Source organism: Phyllobates terribilis, unplaced genomic scaffold (assembly GCF_046119375.1).
Source record: "Phyllobates terribilis strain yellow unplaced genomic scaffold, ASM4611937v1 Scaffold_3__8_contigs__length_932513732, whole genome shotgun sequence".
NCBI classification, from domain to species: domain Eukaryota; kingdom Metazoa; phylum Chordata; class Amphibia; order Anura; family Dendrobatidae; genus Phyllobates; species Phyllobates terribilis.
The window spans coordinates 839,975,972-839,995,519 of NW_027362763.1; the positions used below are offsets into that span (position 1 = coordinate 839,975,972).

The following is a 19,548-nucleotide window of genomic DNA, read 5'->3' on the forward strand; positions in this document are numbered from 1 at the left end:
TCCTCCCTCTGAAGGTTTCACGGTCATCTGGGTGGTCGTGGACCGTTTTAGCAAGATGTGTCACTTGGTTCCCTTCATCAAACTGCCTTGCGCTAAGACACTCGCTAAGGCCTTTGTCAAGGAAATTGTCAGACTACATGGTGTTCCTACTGACATTGTTTCTGATAGGTCACCTCAGTTCGTGGCTCGTTTTTGGCGTGCCTTTTGTGACAGGTTGAGAGTTCATTTGTCGTTTTCATCCGGTTATCATCCTGAGTCTAATGGCCAGACAGAAAGGAAGAACCAGGATGTTGAGCAGTTCTTGCGTTGTTTTGTGGCAGACAATCAAGAGGGGTGGTCTGAGTTTCTGCCACTTGCTGAATTTGCTCTTAACAACCATACATCCTCTTCTGCTGGGTGTTCGCCTTTTTTTTGTTGTTCTGGGAGACATCCGTCTTTTGGGTCATTCTCCAAATTGGTTTCGGCTGTGCCTGAGGAGGAGAGTTTTTCCGGTGATTTGGAGAGAGTTTGGACAGATGTGCGTGGTAATCTTCAGGAGGCTAACAAAAAATCTAAGAGGTACTTTGATAGGAAACGGCAAGAGGTTTTGTTTGCTGTTGGTGACATGGTTTGGTTGTCCTCTAAGAATCTGCGATTGAGGATTCCTTCTAAAAAATTGGGTCCCAAGTTCATAGGGCCCTTTAAGGTGCTTCAGATAGTTAACCAATCTGCTGTTAGGCTGGAGGTTCCTACGTCCTGGAGGATTAATCCTGTGTTTCATGTTTCTCTGTTGAAAAAAGCTGATGTATCGGATGGTGACGCCTCTGCCACTGTTCCTCCGGTGGTGGTGGAATATGAAATTTCCCGCATCCTAAATTCTAGACGGTATAGAGGGAGTTTGCAGTATCTCGTCGCTTGGAAGGGTTTCGGACCTGAGGATAACTCATGGGTGAGGGCGGATGATGTTTCTGCTTCCAGACTTGTCCGAGCGTTTCACAGGAGGTTTCCTGGTAAGCCTGGGCCTAGGGGATCCGGAGGATCCTCTTAGAAGAGGGGGTACTGTTACAACTCTCCTGTTAGGTTTTTTTTAGTTTGCTGGTCACATGACCAGTTTTGCCTATTTAATCCGGCTCCGCCCTCCTGGCATTGCTGGACTCCATTGTATTTACTACTGTTGAGCTAGCTTGGTGCTCTGTTGCCGTTCTCTGTTAGCTTTGCTAGGTCTTCTGACCTCTATGCTTTTTGTTGTGTGTTTGTCTTTGACTGCTACGATTTCTGCTAGGAGGTGACCAACTTATCCCAGTCCCTAGTTCTTGTAGGGATCCCTCCCTCACATCTATAGGACTAGCCGAGGACTTTAGCGGGTCTGATCGCAGGATCAGGTTCCCCGTTACATCGTAGGGATCTAGTTTAGTTCTATTGTAGGGACAGATCTCCTGTCTTTCCTTAGTTTCTGTAGCAGATCATAACAGTGTGGTGTTGGATGTAGGTGGTTGGGGTTCCGTGCAGCACTCCCATCTTACCTGAGAGAAGGGAGACACCACACTTCTGGGTGAGGTGCAGTACCTCTGTGGCGACTGAACCCTCAGGGGCGCCACAAATACATACCGTATTTTTCGAACTATAAGACGCATTTTTTTCCTCCAAAATTTTGGAGGAAAATGGGGGGTGTGTCTTATAGTCCGAATGTTGCTGGGGGGTATACATATACTGTGTTGGGGGGAGCGGTTGCGGCAGAGGAGCGGGGCACAGGAGGCAGCAGCCACCTGCTGCAGCCTACACTGTCCCCGTTGCTAAATAAAATGAATATTCATGCTCCTTAATAGCGGCACACAGTGTAGCCACAGCGCAGCTCCTGCTGCTGCCGGGCGATCGCATGTGCCCACTATTAAAGGACATGAATATTCACCCCCTCTCCATGCCCGTGGGCATGGGGAGGGGGTGAATATTCATGCCCTTTAACAGCGGGCATACGCGATCGCCCGGCAGCAGCAGGAGCCGCTCTGCGGCTACGCTGTGTGCCGGCTATTAAGGAGCAAGAAGTCACTGCTGCCCGTACACACAGTCCCGGCGTGGGGAACAGTGATTCCGGCAGCTGATCTCTCCTTGTGAGCCGCGCATGGCAGTGACATCATGCGCTGCTCACATGGAGAGATCAGTGCGAGCAGACAGGATGCAGCGCTGGAGGAGAGAGAAGAGAGGTGAGTAGGATGAGGGGGCCATACATACCAGGGTAAGGATGAGGGGGCCATACATACCAGGGTAAGGATGATGGGGCCATACATACCAGGGTAAGGATGAGGGGTGCCATGCATAACAGGATAAGGTTGAGGGGTGCCATGTGACGCGCCCCCTGGGCCTGTGCTGTGCTGGGGGTTACCCGGAGCCGGATCACTGGGGGTTGTAGTTCTCCGTGGCGGTGATCCGGTCCGTGCCCAGGGCGGTCAAACCAGTGGCGGTCTTAAGTAATAACAATGTCCGACTACGCCACCCGTGGATTGCGGTCAGTGGGGACCGCCGCTGCGCTGCCGACCGCTGAGGCTGATGTTGTTTGCGCAGCCGAGTATGGGATAACTCCCCACGGGAGAAGTATTGCCTCAGGGCAGCTAATGTGGATGATGGGAGTGATGGTGTGAGCGTCCCAGTAGTAATGGTGCTGGTGCGGCAAGGAATCACAGAGACGTGTGGTGCAGTTCAGGGTCTTTACTGATGGTATAAAGCAGACCCTCCCGGCAGTACTGGTCAGTCTGTGAGCAAGCAGGATCTCCCCTGGCCAGGTGGAGTTGTAGGCCTCCCCGACTATCTGCACTCTTTCCTGGCTACCTTGCTCTATGCGGGTAGAAGTAGCCCACGTCCCTGAGTATACTGTGTGGTGCTCACCCGTATGGCCGGTTACTTGGGGCCTTCCGTCAGCCTTCGCTTCACGATGGCGGTGCTGGTCCCTTGCTTGTGACCGTGCCTTCGGGTTTCTAAGGCCAGAGGACATGGAATCCCCTGCCGGTTGGATTCTGCTGCTGGACCTGGATGTCCCCACAGCCTCGGACTCCGTGTCCGGGTTAGCGTCTTCAGCCAAGGCGAGCTTTCTAGCTTCCAGCCTCTGGCACTCACTCCTGCTCCTACAGAGCTCCTAGTTCTTCCTTTCCCTGTGTCTGGAACTGAACTGAACTGTCCTAATCCCGCCCCAGACCCAGTTTATAAGGGCAAATTCTTCCCCTCCCAGGTCTGGGCGGGCCGTGTTGCATGCTTAGGGCTCCTGACCAGAGAAACCTCCCACTTGCTCTCAGACATAATATCTCTATTATTGTGGTAACCAGACCCCTGGGGTGTCACACATGCATACTAGGATCAGGATGAGGGGACCATGAAACCAGGATATTGATGAGGGGTGCCATGCATACCGGGATATTGATGAGGGGTGCCATGCATACGAGGATAGGGATGCCATGCATAACAGGATAGGGATGAAGGGCGCCATGCTTACCAGGATAGGGATGAGGGGTGCCATGCATACCAGGATAGGGATGCGGGGTGCCATGCATACCAGGATAGGGATGAGGGGTGCCATGCATACCAGGATAGGGATGAGGGGTGCCATGCATACCAGGATAGGGATGAGGGGTGCCATGCATACCAGGATAGGGATGAGGGGTGCCATGCATACCAAGATAGGGATGAGGGGTGCCATGCATACCAGGATAAGGATGAGGGGTGCCATGCATATCAGGATGGAGGGGTGCCATGCATATCAGGATGGGGATAGGGGCCACGTATAATAGGAAGGGGGGCATATCTACCAAGATGGGGGATATTATCAGAATTGGAGGACATTACCCCTAGTCCAGTGTCAGCAGCAGACCCGCTCCCCCTTAACAGTACATCGTGACCACATTTTTTGCTTAAATTTTTTTTCTATTTTCCTCCTCTGAAACCTAGGTGCGTCTTATGGTCCAGTGTGTCTTATAGTCCAAAAAATACGCATATGCATAAAAGTGTAATGCAGAGAAAATTTTATTATTATATGATTATTATTAAATGAAAACAGAAAGTGTAACTCTAGGAAAAGTAGAAAGTCCCACGACCATGAAACATGAACCAACAATATCAACAAAACCAAAAAACATGCAAGGACTAAAGTAGGGATGCCTGATGAAGCATTTGTGAAACAAGTATCGGGTGTTTGATGGGTGAGCCTATTAGTACTCCTCTGTACTATTACTTGTACTCTATGTGACCTTCTTTTCAGGGAATCAGTTTTTGGCACTCCAATCTAAACTAGTCTATGTACTATATTTTCTTGATATTGACCATTCTCACTAACCACTATGATACTTTTTGAGCATATATATCTTTCATATTCTGTCTTTTTGTGGTGATTGGTGCCATTTTATATTGGGGGTTACCCTGTTGGCTCACCCATCAATATGTCTGTGCTGTGTTGAATATATTTATGTTTTTTTAACTTACATTTTATTAAAAGCTAATTTTTACCATTTCTTCAATTACTTTTGTCCCTGCATGTTTTATTTGTTTGTTTTGTTGGTTCCTATAGCTGTTATGGAAAAGATTCATATCTGAACCAGAACGTCATCAGCAATTTATAGATAAAATAATTCACAGCATATCCATTTAGCATTGGGCCTTATTAACACATCTGTGTCCATGTTGCATTTTCCGAATAAGGACCATTTTTCAACCATGTGATGAACCATTTTTTGTCTGTGTCCTAGTAAAGGTATGTGCACACTATGTTTTATTCAGGAGAGTCAGCTACGAAATCCGTCTGAAAAAGTACTTTCATGCTAAAATGCTAAAAAAGAATAAGAATATGCACTGCAATGTCAAAACTTGCATGGCATATGTTCCGTCTTTTTGAGTTAAATTTAACCACTTCAGGTGGCAAAAAATGCTTAACTGTTAGAAGTAACCAGACCAGGCAGTTCACTATTGTATACATAATGGAAAAAAAGGAATTCCTGTGGGAAAACCACCACAAAAAAAATCAGTTTCAGGAAAAACACAGTCAATGTTTTCCTAAATTTAAAAGACGTTGTTTGCACATACCCTTACCAGTCAGTCAAAGGCCGGGGTCACATTAGCGTATAGCATACGATGCGAGCACATTGGATGCGATATGCTAATGACACTCGGCTCCTGCTCTGCTGTGAGTGTGATCAGAGTGTCAGTGCTCTGTGCTGCGATCCTCTCACATCAGAGAATCACAGCAAAGCTGCGGACGAGATGGAGTAAGACATTTCTCCATCTCCTCTGTTGCCGGCATCCGCGGGAATCGCACTGAACTCAGGTGATATCTGAGTGCAGTCTCACACACACCGATAGACTTATATGGGTGTGTGCGATCCAACTCATAGATGCAATCGCAGCATGCTACGATTATTTTTGCATGCCGCATCAGCATGAGAAAATAATAGCAGATGTGAGCTGCCCCATAGGTTATCATTCGGCCGAGTGCAATTCGATTTTTTATCGGATAGCATCCGTCCGAATATATCGCAAGTGGAAGCCGGCACAAAGACAGATACCACACCGACCAGAGTAGGAAATGTGTCTGATTACTGTTATGCAGAACATTGATCCACAGGAAAAAATAGTCACATAGAATATTTGCCTGTGTGGTGGGAAAAACTGAATACATGTGACAAGCACTGACATGTGAATAAGGCCCTCGTTAACAAAAAAAAAGACAATTTTTCATCCACAGGGTGTTCTGATTTTCCGGGTGGTGTCAGTATGGCATCCATTTTGTTAATTTCCCATTGAATGCTAATGCCAGGTTCAAATGAACATTGAAATGATTGGACCGGTCATATCCCCAAATTGCAGACATAACTGGGGTCCTTGTGTAGTGCCGCACACGTTTCGACACCGCAGATGGTACAGGAGCTGCCTGCTGTTCATACATCATGCAAGCTGTGTACCAGCACTTTGGCTAACGCTGGTCTGTGTGCAGTCTGTCGTGCACAAAGAACACAGACTGACTGCAAATAAGGTCATCTGAACCTGGCTAAGGGCGATTGAATGTGAAAAACAGAAAAAAATGGTGCGTATTAGGCCACATTCACATTCATCATTAGGACACGGCCCCACTATCAGTATTTGGTCAGTATTGTTTCTCAGGAGTGGGAGCCAAAACCAGGTGAGGAACAATCAGAGAAAAGGCATAATAGAAACAAGTCACCAATTCTGCATTTATCACCCACTCCTGGTTTTGGCTCCCACTCCTTAGAAAAAATACTGACTGAATACTGACCAAATACTGATAGTGGGGCCGTGGCCTTAGAGTTTTTTCAGTTTCATCAGTTTTCGTCAGATGAGAAAAAAATGATGGATGTTTTTCCAGCTTCTCCTATGCGTGATAAACGGACAGCACAAGGATACAAGGATGGCATCCGAGTGCTGTCTGATTTTTTTTTTCACAGTCCCATAGACTTGCAAGATGAGCTTGATCTGTCACTTGGTTCAAACAAAGAATCAGAAATGTCAACTACCCCATAGATTATCATAAGTACAAGTACTAGCCATGTTTTTCATGAGAAAGAGCCCTTAAACTGATTTCACACAAGAACACTCAGTCAGTGTTTAATCACGCTAATCTGAATTTGCCCATTCACTTATCCAATGCCCGTTCACACAGACAGAAAAAAATGGTTGTCACCTTTAATTATTCAATTCCCACCATGAATCTCCTCAGTAACAACTCAAGACATTCTGAGGAGACCAATATTTGTTAATCCGACTGTGCAGGGAGCCAAATTTCATTTAGAATTTTAGTTGATTGAGAATTGAAATCAAAGATGTTACAGACAAGGAATGGCACATCGTACTGTAAACCCTGCCTTTGTATATCATCCATCAAAGCATTCAAGTTTTCCTGAATGGTATCTCCTGAAATATCCCCAATGAAAGATCTGCAAAATAATGGAAAGGCTTGTTACAATAAAGGACAATGTCATGTCTAAAAATGTTATTCAGATGTTGGGTTAATCTGCAGGTAAATAGTTTTAAAATCCTGCCTGACTGCCTTTCTGGAGCAGTGGACACAGAGAGAAAATGAACATAAAGGGGTAGTCCCATCTCCAAGATACTATCCAAGTATGTAGTAGGAGTAATAATAATAATATTAGAAAATGCCTCTCATTAGAAATGTAATATAGTTCTTCTGATTTGCTATGTCACTTACCTCCTGTGCAGGCATTGCAGTAGCTTAGGTATACATGGTTATGACCACTCATATATTGACATTTAGTTAGTTGTTACTGGTTGTAATAACCATGGATACCTAAGGTAATGCAATGCTCTGCCCATGGGGTAAGTGACATAACGAATAAGAAGAACTATACTACATTTCTGATTGGAGGTATTTGCTAATATTATCATTAATACACTTACTACATATTGATAGGATCTTGCTACCACAGGTGAAATAAAACATTACACAGTGCCCATTTATCTCAGCGATCTGTGTAATGAAGGACAGAACAGGTCCTCCAGAGAAAGATATACTATTCTCCTAGTAATCAATCTCCACTCTGGCCAAGAGATGAGGGTCTTGTACAGTGGACTCCCCTTTATTAACTCAAAATTCCCTACTATTGTAAATGATGATATATTTTCCATGAGTGATTGCACACGCTTCGTCTTGCTGCATATGTCCAAAAATGTGCCCATTGAGATGCCTGATAGCCGCATGATTTGGTACTATGGTGCCATGGTGCATCACATTGTAGAGTTTCAGATACATACAGCAAGATGCAGCGTGTGTGACCACCCTCGACCCAAAAAAGTATTTAAAGGATTTGTCCACTACTCGGACTACACTTTCTCAATTACTTCATTCCCCCCATATAAAATTAAAAACAGTCTGTTCACCTCAGGTGCAAGCTCTATGACGTTGTTATGTCACATGAACCCTGAAGCCAATCAGAAGCCGCTAATGGACCGCTTCACTCTCACTTCCTTTGGACGAAACTGAAATCCAAATGAAGTCAGAGAGCAGCAGCAGGTCTAACTTCCTCCAAATATCAGTTTCATCTGAAGGACATGAGAGTGCAGCAGTCCATTAGTAGACTGAGTTGTACATACAGTTTGTGCCAATTGGCCTAAACACCTAAACAAAATGTTTAAATTCACTAACAATTTATAACATACCTGTCCACACCTGACCAGACAGCTGCTTATTGTAGTGCAGCCTGGTACCAATTACATGTACATGATGGACTCTAATTATCTTGCAGCTTCTTGCTGTTACTTAAAGAATTTGGCCAGTCTTAAACTACAAGTCTGCTATCCAGCGCTGGGAGTCGAGAGCATATGGCCGATAGTATGTAATTTGCATACATGCGGTCACATGCCAACTAGACTGTATCCAGACTTGCTCAATGCTAGTGAATTGAGCGAGGTTGGATACAGTCTAGTAGTAATGTGACCGAATGTATGCAAATCGCATACTTGTGGTTACTAGACCTCTTGCTCCCTACAGTGACTACAGACTTGTAGCTTAAAACTGGACTATCCCTTTAATACCTACTGATATGTCAGTATCTATCAATGGCTTACATAGCTAAAAATGCCCCTAATCCAAATCAAGTACAAGGCATCAAACTAAGGTCGGCATCTGCATTTCATGTTCCATATACAGTCTGCAATAGGCAGAAACAATGCGAGTCTCCTTATACAAACTAATAACTTCATAGGAATACTGTGTATGAGTCTATTATTTCAATCAGAAAACCTGTGGTTACTCCAGAAATTGTGGTTTTAGAAAGTGAGACCTCAAAATCTACAGTCTCACACTGTAGCTGCTCATTCACTTTTTTAAAGTAGCTAAACGTGAGCCCTCATGACAGATGGCGAATAAAGTGGTTGTGCTAAGTTATTATTATTATTTATTTATATAGCACCATTGATTCCATGGTGCTGTACATGAGAGAGGGTTACATACAAAATACGGATATCACTTACAGTAAACAAACTAACAATGATAGACTGGTACAGAGGGAAGAGGACCCTGCCCTTGCATGCTTGCATTCTACAGGAATGGGGAAGAAGACAGTAGGTTAGGGGGTTGCGGTAGCTCAGGTGTTGTTGAGGAGGCAGCGGGGTCATGGCAGTCTGTAAGCTTGTTTGAAGAGATGTGTTTTCAGGTTCCGTCTGAACTATCAAAGTGTGGTGGATAATCAGGCGTGTTGAGGCACAGAATTCCATAGGATGGGGGATATTTGGGAGAAATCTTGGAGGTGATTGGGTGAGGAACGAATAAGTGTGGAGGAGAGAAGGAGGTCTTGGGAGTCCCGGAGATTACATAAGGTAATGTATCGGGAGATTAGTTCAGAGATGTACAGAGGAGAGAGGTTATGGATGGCTTTGTAGGTCAGTGTTAGTAGTTTGAACTGGATACGCTGGGCAATTTGGAGCCAGTGCAAAGGATCATAGCAGAGGATACGCTGGGCAATTTGGAGCCAATTTGCAAAGGATCATAGCAGAGGAGTAGCGAGGCGAGAGATGAACTAGTCGCGCAGTAGAGTTAAGGATGGACTGGAGGGGTGTGAGAGTGTTAGCTGGAAGGCCACAGAGGAGGATGTTGCAGTAGTTAAGGCAGGAGATGATGAGAGTATGCACAAGCAGTGTAGTAGATTTAGGGTTGGGGAAAGCATGGATTCTGGAAATATTTTTGAGCTGGAGACAACAGGAGGTGGCGAGAGCTTGGATGTGGGGTTTGAAGGACAGGGCAGAGTCAAGAGTTACTCCGAGGCAATGGATTGCCGGTACAGAGGAAAGTGTGATGTCACTTATTGTGATAGAAAGGTCAAGTGGGGAAGATATGCGAGATGGGGGGAAAGATGATGAGTTCAGTTTTGTCCACATTGAGCTTGAGGAATCGAGAGGAGAAGAAGGAGGATATGGCTGCTAGACATGTTGGGATTCTGGGCAGCAGAGCGGTGACATCTGGGCAGCAGAGAGGTAGATCTGGGTGTCATCAGCGTACAGAAGGTACTGGAAGCCATGGGATTTTATGAGCTGTCCCAGGCCAAGAGTATAGATTGAGAAGAGTAGGGGTCTTAGGCCAGAGCCTTGAGGGACTCCAACAGAGAGGGGGTGAGGTGAGGAGGTAGTGTGGGAGTGGGAGACCCCAATATGTGCGGTTAGAAAGGTACAGTTGTGCTCAAAAGTTTACATACCCCGGCAGAATTTTTCCTTTCTTGGCCTTGTTTGAGAGAATATGAATGATAACAAGAAAACTTTTTCTCCACTCATGGTTATTGGTTGGGTGTAGCCATTTATTGTTAAACTACTGTGTTTTCTCTTTTTAAATCTTAATGACAACCAAAAACATCCAAATGACCCTGATCAAAAGTTCACATACCCTGGTGATTTTAGGCCTGATAACATGCACAGAATTTGACACAAATGGGTTTGAATGGCTACTAAAGGTAACATCCTCACCTGTGACCTGTTGGCTTGTAATCAGTGTGTGTGTTCATAAAAGCTGAGTGAGTTTCTGGGATCCAGACAGGCTCTTGCATCTTTCATCCAGCCACTGACGTTTCTGGATTGTGAGTCATGGGGAAAGCAAAAGAATTGTGAACGGATCTAGGGGAAAAGGTAGTTGAACTGTATAAGACAGGAAAGGGATACAAAAAAATATTCAAGGAATTGATAATGCCAGTAAGCAGCATTCAAACTGTGATTAACAAATGGAAATCCAGGGGCTCTGTAAAAACCAAACCACGGTCAGGTAGACCAACAAAAACTTCAGCCACAGCTGCCTGGAAAATTGTTCAGGATGCAAAGAAAAACCGACAAATAACATCAGCTGAAATTCAGGACTCTCTGAAAACTAGTGGTGTGGCTGTTGAAAGATGCACAATAAGGAGGCACTTGAAGAAAAATGGGCTGCATGGTCGAGTCGCCAGAAGAAAGCCATTACTAAACAAATGCCACAAAGTGTCTCGCCTACAATACGCCAAACAGCACAGAGACAAACCTCAAAACTTCTGGAACAAGGTAATTTGGAGTGATGAGATCAAAATTGAACTTTTTGATCACAACTTGGGTTGAGCGAGTATGTTCTGTTCGAGTATGCTCGGGCCGAGCTTCGAGTATTTACAGCTGCTCGGTGATATGGTTGAATCGCTCCCGTGTGCATGATTTGCAACTGTTTGACAGCTTTATTACATGTGAGGAATGTGTAAGAAATAGATATTCCTCACATGTAATAAAACTGTCAAACAGTCGCTAATCATGCACACGGGAGCGATTCAACCATATCACCGAGCAGCTGTAAATACTCGAAGCTCGGCCCGAGCATACTCGGCGAAAGGGTTAATAGAACATACTCGCTCAACACTAGTCACAACCATAAACGTTACATTTGGAAAGAGGTCAACAAAGCCTATGATGAAAGGAATACCATTCCCACAGTAAAGCACGGAGGTGGATCGCTGATGTTTTGGGGATGTGTGAGCTACAAAGGCACAGGAAACTTGGTAAAAGTTGAATGCAGCACGTTATCAGCAAATACTAGAGGCAAATTTGCACTCATCAGCCCGGAAGCTGCGCATAAGATGTACTTGGACATTCCATCATGTCAACGATCCAAAACACAAGGCCAAGTCGACCTGTCATTGGCTACAGCAGAACAAAGTGAAGGTTCTGGAGTGGCCATCTCAGTCTCCTGACCTCAATGTAATTGAGCCACTCTGGGAAGATCTCAAGCGCGCAGTTCATGCTAGACAGTCCAGGAATTTACAGGAACTGGAGGCTTTTTGCCAAGAAGACTGGGCAGCTTTATCATCTGAGAAAATAAAGAACCTCATCCACAACTACCCCAAAAGACTTCAAGCTGTCATTGATGTTAGAGGGGGCAATACACGGCATTAAGAACTGGGGTATGTGAACTTTTGATCAGGGTCATTTGGATGTTTTTGGTTGTCATTAAGATGTAAAAAGAGAAAACACAGTAGTTTGCCCATAAATGGCTTCACCCAACCAATAACCATAAGTGGAGAAAAAGTTTTTTTCTTCATATTCTCTGAAACAAGGCCAAGAAAGGAAAAATTCTGCCGGGATATGTAAACTTTTGAGAACAACTGTATGAGGAGATCCAGGATAGGGCACGGTTTTTGACACCAAAGGAAGAGAGGATCTGTAGTAGGAGGCAGTGGTTAACTGTGTTGAAAGCAGAGGACAGGTCAAGAAGACGGCGTACAGAGAATTTTGAATTTTTCCCTTATTTATATTCATTCAAATCCTGTCTACTTAGAGCGGAGGTCTAGCATGTGCACCTCTGCTCTATTAATTCTTAATGGGAGCGCCAGAGACAGCTGAGCGCAGTGCTAGGCTATCTCCAGTGCTCCGATAGAGAATGGAAGTATTGGTGGCACATGCTAGGCCTCCACTCTATTCAGACAGGGCTCTTAAGAACCTTGTTCTTGGAATTGGTGCAGCGCCTAGCATTCAGATTCCCGGCGACTCAGAAAGTTAACTCCTACACAAAGGATAATAGATAACTTCCAAGCTTGGCACAACCATTTTAATACCTCTTTCTAATGCTGAACACTAATGGACACTAGGTCAAAACATTCAGTATGGTTCACTTTATTAGTTATTGTACTGTAAGTTGGCTGTCGGACATATAGTGGATAGGAGATATGTATCACATAGGTGGATGTCCTGTGTGATGTAAGCCTGGAGTAATGCTCTTGTACACATAGTACTAAGAGGGGTTATTCAGCCATGACAAGGCTGGGTTTTAACGTGAGCAGCTGAAGAGTATGGGCAGGACAGCTGCTCACCATATATCCATCTCAGGGTGTGGTTCACATCGTAAAATGAGGCCTGTTTGTCTCACACATTTTTGTGTGTGGAGGTGTGCAAACTTACAGGATTGTGTGCCTTTGCTAAAGGACTAAGAAGTTGGACTTAAACTCAAGCAGATGAACCCGCACTATTTTATGGAATTTTTACTTTGTTTCACTTTGTGCCGGACAAGGGCTGTATTTAAGTTTTCCTGTGATGCGGTTTATGAGGACTGAAATAAACCAGCCGGACTTTTAAATAGAAACGGTTCCTGTGATACCTCATCTCGTTCAAATGTGAGTAGCATTGTTGCAGTGCATACTTACCTTACATAAGCTGATAGTTTATTAAACTTCTTAAGTTTCGTAGACTTCAAAGGGACTGGTGGAGTTGTCAGTTTTACAGACAGGAACATACGCATTACAGCTGCTACAGAGACTCCGTCACTAAATTGCATTTCTATTTGTACAGGAGCAGTAACACTCATGTGCACACCTTAAAGACAAGAAATGTTTAATGCATCTTTAATTAAAATATGTTTATCAATCAAATAAAGCCTTAACTATCTTTTATCAATCACATGCAAGAATGTATAAATGCCTCTTTTCTGACGGGATGGATTTCTTTGCAAAAAGGATTGATAAGGAGAATACAACAATACTGGGGATATTCAGCGGACAATAAAACATTTTCATGCACTCTATTAGCAAATTCTGATTAACATCATTTTTTTGCAGGCAGGTCTTCTCTGAAACCACATGAAAAAGTGCTTACTAAATGCTCAAAAGAATGAACATGTGCATTTCTATGTAAACACGACTTGGTGTTCATTTGTTCAGTCTTTTGAGTGACTTTTAACCTCTTTAGATTTCCAAAGATGCCAAGTGGTTAAAAGAAGTGATCAGGCATAGTCCGTTCAAAAGATGTTCGACAGGAATTTTGCTTATAAAGTCACTAGCGGTTTCTTCATTGTTGAAAGGAGTTAAAGAAAGTCTGGAAAACAACAGTAAGAGACATGCCCCCAAAACACTGGAAAAAATGCAAAAAAAAAAAACTGCCAACAGACAAAAACATTGAAAAAGCACTGAGGAAACTACACAAAACACTAAAAAATATGTTTCAGGATAAAAAAAAAACAGCTTTTACTAATAATGTACCATGATTTAAGTCTACGTTTTGAAGGTCAGGGGAAGAATAGGGATTACTGAACTAAACTTTGCATCAGAAATTTCTATTTACTATTGAGGGGTTTTAGGCACAGAAATCAAACCCACAGAACACCCCATCTATTCCTTGTGACAGGATATTTTTGAGATGCATTAAAGGGGTTGTCCACTACTCAGACAATCTCTTCTCAATCAATATGTTTTCCCCATATAAAATGCTAACAGCTATACTCACAGGCACCGTTCCAGCACAGCCTCTCCTGGAACTTGTGTGACACTGCTATGTCACACAAGCCCTGCAGCCAATTAGCAGTTAATTTAGTTTCTCCTGTTTCGGATAAATCAGACATCTGGAGGAAGAGAGCTGTGGCTTCTCTTTCACTTCTGGGTTTCTAATTTGTCCGAGGAAAGGGAGTGAGTGGCTGCTGATTGGAAGCAGGGCTTGTGTGACATAACAATGTCACGCAACCCCATGAGATCCACTGCTGGAACAGCAACCGCACCGGAGCTGATATAACTGTTATTATTTTATATGGGAGAAACATATTGATTGAGAAGGGTTTGATAAGGGTTTGTTAGAGTAGTGAATAACCCCTTTAAGATAGACTTCTCTTTTGAACAGTTGCCCCCCTGTTACAATATAAAACACCTGCAGGCATATGCCTGAAGTACTGTATTGAGAAGACAGCAAATGGCGCTGTGTTGATTTTTAGAGTTTCATGATATTTTACAGTGTGACTTTTTTGGTTTCTTTCAATCAGTTCTCTGTTCTAATACTCCATGTTATGATAAAGAAGAAAATGGTTGATGTAAGATCATCAATTTATTCTCCCACAACATTCCCAAAAGTTAAAGTTATCACCTGTCGACGAGATATGTGTTAAGTTATGGATCATTCAGAGTCTGACTGCTGGGGCCAACACCGATCACGATAGCTCTAAAATGTCCCGTAAGAATAAAAAATCATGTGTGCCAGTAATCCATTTATTCTCAATGGGACTGGTAGTAATATCCAGGTGTTTTGCCTGGCTATCTATGGCAGTCCCACAGAAGATCTTGATATTGGTGATGAATTTAGAAGATCATGTGTATGACGCATAATGCATAAAGGAACAATCTATTCATTTATAGCGATCACATTATAGGTCTTTACATTGGTGTCACCGGATTGTAGTCCTTGTGACTGACGCAATAGATATTATCGTGTGGTCCTATACATTCCACCTGTAATACTTTAAAAAATCCCAATCTGCCATATTACAGAAAATACTTATCTGAATGCTAATCTATATTTACTAGAAATACTAAAGAAGGTTGTGCAAATCACATGTACCTTGTGAGTTTGATCCTTTATAATATTGAAGTAAGGTATTGTAACTTCTCTGTATCCCATCTTCAGTTAGGGCCATTGGAGTAGTTACCCATAATGATTCTTCATATTCTCTGTGTTCAAAGCCCTGTAGAACATGAAAAAGGTAATGAATCTTGTGTTGGGACTGGCAGGGATGCTGATCTGCGCAATTGCAGAATGTGGGACCACTTGGCCTTAGTGCCATTTATAGGTTTATTCTTCCCTGGTTTTAAATTATATTCTGCTTCTATCCCTATCATCTCTAATCCAGCTGATTTACCAGACTCTTAATTTGCTACTCAACTTCCTACATTTTCTACATATCTAGTCCCTGTTAGAATCCTGTTACTGACACCTTGACTGTCTGACTACTTAGCTGTACTCTATAGGGTTACAGGTCTACTAGAATCTTATTACAAAATCTATGGTTTCACTAATTAATCTTCGGTATGACTACAAACACTACTGCAAACTCCTACCAACCTCCACAGCTAGACCTTTGGTTCGACTGACTTAGATTACTTTTAGTAGTATTATCTGCCTGACTCTCATTGCTGACTTCCAGACTGCGTAACCGTATTTAGTTCCCCATCTCTCCAAGATAATGGTCTGATTCATTTTATATTTATCATTGTTGACTACAGCAACCAGACATCCAATTACTTCCATTTGGTCTGATTATTTCCTTGCTACATGTTATCTAGGAGATCAGTCACTGGACTAGACAGAGACACTTTATTCTTAAAGGGAACCTAACAGCCCTTACATGCTTCCTGATCCACAGGCAGCATGTATCAGACACTGGCTGCGTGATTTCAGACATGTACGCTTGACTCTCTCCCTATACATGCTCACAGACCCATCACTCAAGAGGAGCTGGAGGAGAGAAGCCGGCAGTACTCACTCCAAGAACTCGCGAGTTTCAGACACTTTGCATGGTAAATTACATAGCCAAAGTAAATTGAGAGGCACTAATTTACTACATATCTATTTCCAAGTGACTGTACATTTGCATAATTTCTTAAAAGGGTCTAATGATAAAATTTCTTTATTGTAAATTTTTCTTTCCATCCACCCAAGAACTGGCTGCAAACTCTCAATTTACTTTTGCTATGTAATTATTATTATATATCACTACCTAAATAATCAAATAATGAACCTATAGACCCCTTTAATAAATTATGCAAATGTACAGTCACTTGGAAATAGATATGTAGTAAATTAGTGCCTCCCAATTTACTTTGGCTTTGTAATTTACCATGCAAATAGACAGCGTGTCTGAAACGCTGACTTTCTGATTGTCATCCTGACCTGTTAAGATTTTAAAAGTATGTGTGCTAAATAGGCATAATTAAAAAAAATAATAATAATAACATTCCTATTGGGATTTGACCCCAGACACTGTAGTACCAGAGGCTGCTGCCTTACCATTGAGCTATCCAGTCAAGTGATAGTGACTGGTAGCTTTTCTTGTCTTATGAGATCAACCGTGAAAATACTCAAGGTGATAAAGTCATTGTGATTCTGATTCTGATGTTTGAAGAAAGTCAAACATCAAACTCACTCATCAAAATCAAGCATCATTTGATCACTCCCTGAGGAAGTGAGGTTGTGAAACTCTCATTGGAGTGTGGTTATCCTGGTGTACGTTGCCCACAGCATGAATCTGGGTATGTTAAAGACCATCTGCTGTATTACTTTATGAACTGATATTTAACCAATTTTTGCACTTTGTCACTTTAAGTTTTTGTCTTTCTATGTGCACTGCATTTTACTTATATACTTATGTGTGACAGGGTCTACCTTTGTGGTTAATCTTATGTGCATTATATCAGTTAATAATATTGGCATCATATCATTGTAAATCTGTCTTTATCTGGTCATCTCTACAACAAAATCAGTGCAGGTTTTCATATGCTCTCAACATAAGATACCACCAAAACACTGATCAGTATCAATGACATGTTTGCTTAGCATATTATTGAGGTTGATTTTAAACAAATATCAATATTATTGCATATATGACAAGTTACAATATTGTGAATGCTTTTTGACTAAAGATTCTTCTAGAATACATGATAAAATAAAACAAGCCCCGTATATTAATAAAGTGAACTATCTCTTACGGAATACTTTTTCACCAAACGATATTTGGGACATTCCTTGCCATCTTGTGTGTATTGAGATTGACGTTGCTCAGGAATATGCTGGCTCTTCCCTAGGTTCTCATTGACTGGAACAGCCATTGAAGTCCCATGTTCTGCTATGAGGTTCAGCAGCAAGAAACAGCTAAGGAACATCATATTGTCCGGCGGTAGAAGGTACGGCTGAGACGTATAAACCGCCTTCCCTTTATATGGAGTAAATATCACAAAGTACAGCCTTTCCTTTTCTGATTGCATTACCTTATTTTGATAATCCCGAAACAGAATATTCCAAAAAATAATATTATAATGGCAAGAAAACAAAACATTATATGTTAACTACACGTTTTCTGAGAAGTCAGCTTTTCAACTTAAACAGAACACTGACTTACCCTTTGTGTACAATGCTGATTATTCATAAGCTTAAATGTCAAAAGGCGTCAAAGAGAAATGTGCCATCATATCTTGCCACGTCCAAAAGGTCAAGATTTCATGTAATATAATGTTATTTATTTTTACCACATTGCCAAAGGTCTTCTATCCCATGGACTGCAGTAGCCGTTATAAAGAGTGTACTGTTAAAGGGAACCTGTCTCCTTGAAAAACATTATTTACCTGCAGATATAAGGCTAATCTGCAGGTAAATAACATTTAAATAGCCAGGCATGGGCGTACCAATGGCATGGGCCCCCTTTTCTATCCAGTCATCACAATTTCAGCATTATCCGCATCCTCAGGACATGGATATCGTTGAATAGAATGGTGTATTAGGGAGCCTTTGACTTCCTGATCCAACTTTCTGCCTGGGCTGGTGAGTCTGAAACTCCATGTACTGCAGGCGCGATTATGTCACTACGTTGCACCTGGTGTTCTGAAGCCTCAGTACTCACACTGCGCAGATCAGAGCAGTGCTCTGGGGGGAATGGAGCAAGGTGAGTAGTGTTATATTTTTAGTGTCAGTAATTGTGGAGCCATTATACTAAATGGGGGGCTTGTGGTGGCAAGTCATATTGGATGGGAGGCTTGTGGGGGCCTATCATACTGTATGGGTGGCTTAAAAGGCGCCTATCATACTAAATGGAGGGACGGTGCTGGCGAATCATACTGAATGCAGGGTATGGTTGGAGCCAATTATACTGAATGGGAGCCATCATACTGAATATGGGCATGGTGAAAAATTATACTGAATGGGATCCTGTGGAGGCCATCATAATGAATGGGGGCTTGTGAGGTGCATAATACTGAGTGGGGGACTTGTGAAGGTCAAAATAATAATTGGTGGGGCTACTATACTGACTGAGGGCTGTGGGGGCATTATACTGAGTGGGTTGCTGGTGGGGGTCATAATAATGGGTGGGGAGCTGGTGGAGGGCATTTTACTGAGTGAGGGGCTTGTGGGGGCCATAATACTGTGTGAAGGGATGTGGGGGACTGTGAGAGACCCAATATTGAGTTGGAGACAGCGGGAACCCTCATTCTGTGTGTGGGCCCTCATACTGTGAAGGACTGTGGGGCCTCATACTGAGTAGGAGGCTGTGGGGGCCCTCACACTGAATAGGGACTGTGGGGGCCTTTATACTGAGTAGGGGGCTGGTGTGGGCCCTCAAACTGATTAGGGGGTTGGTGGGGGCTAATCATGCTGAAAGGGGGGCTGATGGCAGCCAATCATACTGAATGGGGGGCTGGTGGGGACAGTTATACTGAATGAGGAACTTGTGGGGGCCATCATACTGAATGGGGGCTTGTGGAGGCCATAATACTGAGTGGGAGGCTGGTGGGGGCCATAATACTGAGAGTGGGGGGGGGCTATGAGAGCAGTAATTAAGGTATATAGCACAATTGAAAAACTACTAAGACAAGGCAATTCACTGTCGTCGCCACATAATGTGGGATGTTCAGAGACATTGTGTCTGTTTCAAATTAAAATGTAAAATCCAAATACGTTCACAGAAGAGCCACGCTGATACATTGAGCATCAGGGCAGATCTCTCTTTATTACATAATCAGTCACTCATATATACTATATAGACATTTACTGGACATTCATTGTAGCAATATCATTTGCTCAGCTTATCTCTAAATATGTGCTCGC

General features: G+C 43.1%; 1 protein-coding gene across 1 annotated transcript; it reads right to left on the reverse strand.

Moving 5' to 3' along the window:
• Window positions 1-4,056: 4,056 nt before the first annotated feature.
• LOC141258361 (uncharacterized) lies at window positions 4,057-17,735 on the reverse strand. The gene is made up of 4 exons (XM_073673367.1): window positions 17,439-17,735; window positions 15,295-15,418; window positions 13,122-13,290; window positions 4,057-6,905 (listed from the first exon to the last, which is right to left on the reverse strand). The coding sequence occupies exons 1-4, from the start codon at window positions 17,712-17,714 to the stop codon at window positions 6,725-6,727; spliced, it is 750 nt and encodes a 249-aa protein (XP_073529468.1). The 5' UTR covers window positions 17,715-17,735; the 3' UTR covers window positions 4,057-6,724.
• Window positions 17,736-19,548: the final 1,813 nt, after the last annotated feature.

What these genes read in the sequence shown, in the direction of transcription:
- LOC141258361 (XM_073673367.1), bottom strand. Translation starts at nt 17,714, where the DNA reads ATGCAATCAGAAAAGGAAAGGCTGTACTTTGTGATATTTACTCCATAT. An exon ending in GTTTGGTGAAAAAGTATTCC is followed by an intron (nt 15,419 to 17,438) that starts GTAAGAGATAGT and finishes CATGTTCTACAG; the next exon opens with GGCTTTGAACACAGAGAATA. An exon ending in AAACTATCAGCTTATGTAAG is followed by an intron (nt 6,906 to 13,121) that starts GTAAGTATGCAC and finishes ATTATTTTGCAG; the next exon opens with ATCTTTCATTGGGGATATTT.